The sequence below is a fragment of the Eurytemora carolleeae genome, unplaced genomic scaffold, assembly GCF_000591075.1.
Source record: "Eurytemora carolleeae unplaced genomic scaffold, Eaff_2.0 scaffold571, whole genome shotgun sequence".
In the NCBI taxonomy this organism is placed as follows: Eukaryota; Metazoa; Arthropoda; class Copepoda; order Calanoida; family Temoridae; genus Eurytemora; species Eurytemora carolleeae.
The window spans coordinates 28,055-32,515 of NW_019396700.1; the positions used below are offsets into that span (position 1 = coordinate 28,055).

General features: G+C 30.9%; 1 protein-coding gene across 1 annotated transcript in view; it reads left to right on the plus strand.

The window, feature by feature from the left end:
• The window catches only part of LOC111707542 (threonine aspartase 1), a 10,737-nt gene extending 8,462 nt beyond the window's left edge, over positions 1-2,275 (plus strand). The window contains exons 12-14 of the mRNA XM_023480659.1: positions 141-203; positions 653-715; positions 1,066-2,275. Of these exons, the coding sequence (XP_023336427.1) occupies positions 141-203; positions 653-715; positions 1,066-1,113 (174 nt within the window). The 3' untranslated portion in view covers positions 1,114-2,275. The remainder of the gene's footprint in view (positions 1-140; positions 204-652; positions 716-1,065) is intronic.
• Positions 2,276-4,461: the final 2,186 nt, after the last annotated feature.

Consider the following 4,461-nt stretch of genomic DNA (forward strand, 5'->3'; position numbering starts at 1 on the left):
CCCCCCCGGTTGTAGCTTCCAGTGCCTTTAAAGGCCTTACCTAACCCTAAACAACGTCATAAGGATGTTTTAATAAAGAAAAATAGAACAGCAAAACTTGCACTATTAAAATGTATCGTTCTTATGATGATTATCTCCAGGAGACAGGGACTGGTAATTTTCTTTGGACCCACACTACCGCGTCTATGGGAATTGGTTTCCAGGTAACTCGTGTTCTCTCTTCTTAGGCAGAGATATTCAAGTAATCGTCGCATTAAGAGCTTTTTGTTTCAGTGTGTTTGTATACTTTTCATTTTTCTTTTTTCCTCTTATCCGTGATATAATTCTTCAATATTCTCTCTTAAACTCTAATTAGAAAATTGAGATTGTTTGATAATTATGTCTTTATGTAATACAGGGTGTCCCACATAGCTTTAAATTAAGATTTAAGGAACTTATCAGAAAATTTAGGAAAATCTGAACAGGGGCCCCAATCAGAAATAGGTATCCAAGTGAGAAAATGAAATCAGTCTGAAATTTACAAAACTATAATATAAAAAAAATTACAGTATTCCCCATATGAATAAGGGAGGTGATATTATTGTATTTGAAGAGTAGTTGTATATGATTATAACCTATTATCACAACATTGGTATAAATTTGTTCAATCTAGACCACAGGAGATGCTGAGGCCACTGTAAAGATGTCTAGACTTCCTAAACCTTCCACTAACCAGGTACAAGTAATATTTTCCTGTTGTCCAACAAAAATTGATTTATTATCTCCTTAAAAATGTTTGTTTCCCCCAATTCAGCGATTAAAAACATGATATAGGCTACATGTTAATATTCTTTCCTTGGGGGAAAAATATATGTAACCCCTGTAAATAATATAACGGGTTTCATACTAAAGAAGTAAACTTCTATAGATAGATGTTTATTAAATGTATATTTGGATAAAATTACTTTCCAGCAATATTTGAAATTAGACTGCTTCAATTCGCTGGGATAAGATTTTTAGATAAATGTTGAAATAATGCCCTGCATTCAGATTCATTCTGACTCTTAACTCATTTATTCTTTGCAGGGAACTACGATTTTAGTGGAATCTGTCAGCTTTAAAACTGAGGACTAATTGGTTGAAAACTGGAGACTAATTTGTTGAAAACTTGAGACTAATTGGTTGAAAACTGGAGACTTATAAGTTGAAAACTTGAGACTAATTAGTTGAAAACTTGAGACTAATTAGTTAAAAACATGAGACTAATTAGTTGAAAACTTGAGACTAATTAGTTGAAAACTGGAAACTAATTAGTTGAAAACTGAGGACTATTTGTTTGAAAAATGGAGACTAATTTGGCTGAAAACTGGACACTTGCTGGTTGAAATATGAAAACTATTCACTGAGCAGTGAGCAGTTTGCAACTTAACACTTCCGGGAAAAATATGTTCGTTGAATAGTTTAAAATTGAACATTTACTGTTTAAAAACTGACTGAACATTTGCCAGTTGAGAACGGAACAGTGGACAGTGGACACTTCTTTTTAAAACTTGAAAGCTGAAAGCGAATTTCTGATTTGATTTGTTATTCGTTTTTTCCTCTTAACTTGTTAATTGAAAGGATTAGTAGAAAAACACATATTACACAGATAAAAGATAAAACTATATTGTTCATGTAATCAACAACATAGTGTAATGTTTAAATACGTAAATCTGAATTATAAGCTCTAACGAATGTAAATATTAACTCAATTATTTAAATTGTCTTTCCAATTTAGAGTAGTTCTCTTTAACCAGGCATATCTGCCCAAACTTTTAATATTTCTAAACAGACTTTACAACTAACTGTACAGTCTGCTGTCTGTACAAGTACAACTAACTGTACAGTCTGTACAACTAACTGTACATCATGTACAACTAGCTAATTTGCATATTGTAAAGTTTGTATAATTTTAAATACGTAAATTGTTCTGTCATTAGTGCCGAGATAGTATTTGTAAAAATTGTGCGGTATTGTCGTAGTTTTATTATTTCTATTGATCAGATCTTGAGCATATCGCAATATATTGTAAAATTTGCGAACCAAGTTATTATATTAATTGTAATGAATGAATTTGTTTAATAATTGCAAAAGGTCGGATAAAATCCTAATTTTGAACAATACTAGAATATGAAAGTTCTCTTATGCTGTAAACCCTCATTTATTATTTATTTAATCATCGGATTAATTTAAAGGTTGGCTCACAAATATTTGACATTCGGCTACATCTAAAATTATGTCACATTCTGAATCTAAAGTCTGTAAAACCCCTACTAAAATGTTAATTTCCTCAATCCTATTTTATGTATTCGTTCTGCAATTTGATATAAATGATTGATTAGATTATTCATCTAAGGTCGGAACTAGTGGAGTATTGTTAATCTTGAACCCTGGATCTAAGTTTGAGGATGTTTGATCCTTCAAATTAAGTTATCTATGCAAGGCATTACACCCACGGGATATCGAAGTTTACATGCATTAATTCATGTGGTTAAAATGTAGAAAAATGCTTGATCCCAAGATTCACAATACACAAGTTCTAACTTCTGCTAGATATGCCAGTGATGTTTTTATTTACAATTTTTAAATGTACACATTTTTTGCCAACGTTTTTTATTTTATCCAGTCTCATCAGATACTGTAAACATTAAACAAAATATTGAGTTTTTATCACACTACTTCTTATAATTAATACCATAAAAAATCTTGAAATTTAATAATCCCAAAATTTAACTGTTATTCATTTAAGTGAAGTTCAAAATGTGTAATTTTCAAGTTTTATTTTGTTTTTTTTCCAACTGAAATTCTTGTTGTACAGAGTTTGTAGGTTCTTCTACAGTCATAATCAGAAAGACCCGGAATTAATTAATAATAAATCAGACACCTTTACAATCTAATTTAACAAATATGATTAATAAAATGATAATGACAAAATAGCCCTAGTCCTGCCGATTCCAAAATGTGGTCTGCGTTTATTGTGCGTTTAAAATTACCCGAGATATATGTGTTAAATCGTCTGATTAATTTTAATTAATTCCGGGTCTTTCTGGTCATGACTGTACAAAGTAAAAATATCCAAGTCCTTGTAAGAATCAGCATTGTAATTATTTAAAATAATCTGACAAAACATGTAATTTCCGGAAAACATAATAATTGATACCCCATTTATTATATCTAATTTACGCCTAAACTTCCGATATAATTTGAAGTTTGCAACATACATGCGGACACGAGAGTTTTTTTTAACAGCTGAATTATTGTAGTTGTGGTAAGAACAGCTGATGTAGTTAAGTTGTGGTAAGAACGGCTAATGTATTGTAGTTGTTTTACAAACAGCTGAATTATTGTAGTTGTATAAAAAGCTGATTTAGCTGAGTTGTGGTACAAACAGCTAATCTATTGTAGTTGTGGTACTAACCGCTGCTAGCTGTTGAGGTTGTGGTACTAATAGCTTCAAGCTGTTGTTGCAGACAGGCATGATAGTTTCGTATCAAATTTGAAATTATATTCTGAATTCTGATATTTTTAGTTGTTTTGTTATTATTTCTATCGATTTAAATATGAACCTAATGAAATAAGTAAATAAATAGTTCTAGTTCTTCGTATTAATAGTTGGTTTTAATTATTGCATTAAACCTCATAAATTATTGCATTAAACCTCATAAATCTGTGGAATATGTGATGCTAGTATAGCAATCTTTCTGTAAACTTGATGCTGTGATTTTCCAAAGATTGCATTAGTCCCGCGCAAACCATATAAAATCTATTAAGTCCAAAATTCTTAATTTTCTAATATTGATAAGAGCCCACTGGCACGTCACATCCTGCACTGTACTGAACAGTGTACAACGTAACTCAATTTGTGATTTTTTTCTCAAGATTATATTAGAATATGGATCAAGTAAAAATTAAGATTTTTTGTATCTTTATAAACTGATTAAAATTACAAATGTTGCTAATCAGGCATCATGCCTATAGAGTCGCCCGCCCTTGTTCTAAACTCTTAAACCTATAACCCCTCTGTGTTTTTTTAAAAAACGGATTAAAGTAGCTAGAACACTCAAACTTCTTCACTTTAGTTGTGAACAAATTTAGCACTAAAGTTGATGGGTAGGGTCGGTTTAAAAAACAAAACCAAAATAGTGAACAACTTTTATATTGATAAAGCTACAGATCTAAAATTTATTTACTTTAAAAGCCTTTAAAAAATGGATGTCCTAACATGTTTCACATGTTAATTATCTGTCAAAAATAAAAATACCATAGTTTAACATTTTTGCGAAGTACATTTAGAACTTTTTTTTTACCCTCCCTAGCACCCTAACTATTAAAGTTAGAGGTGTAATATTTTTTTAACTAGCAGTCCTTGGAATGTTGGACTCTGGACATTGGGCAGGTTTCACACTCCCCTATCTCCACTATAATCATAGGGAAAGGGTCGAA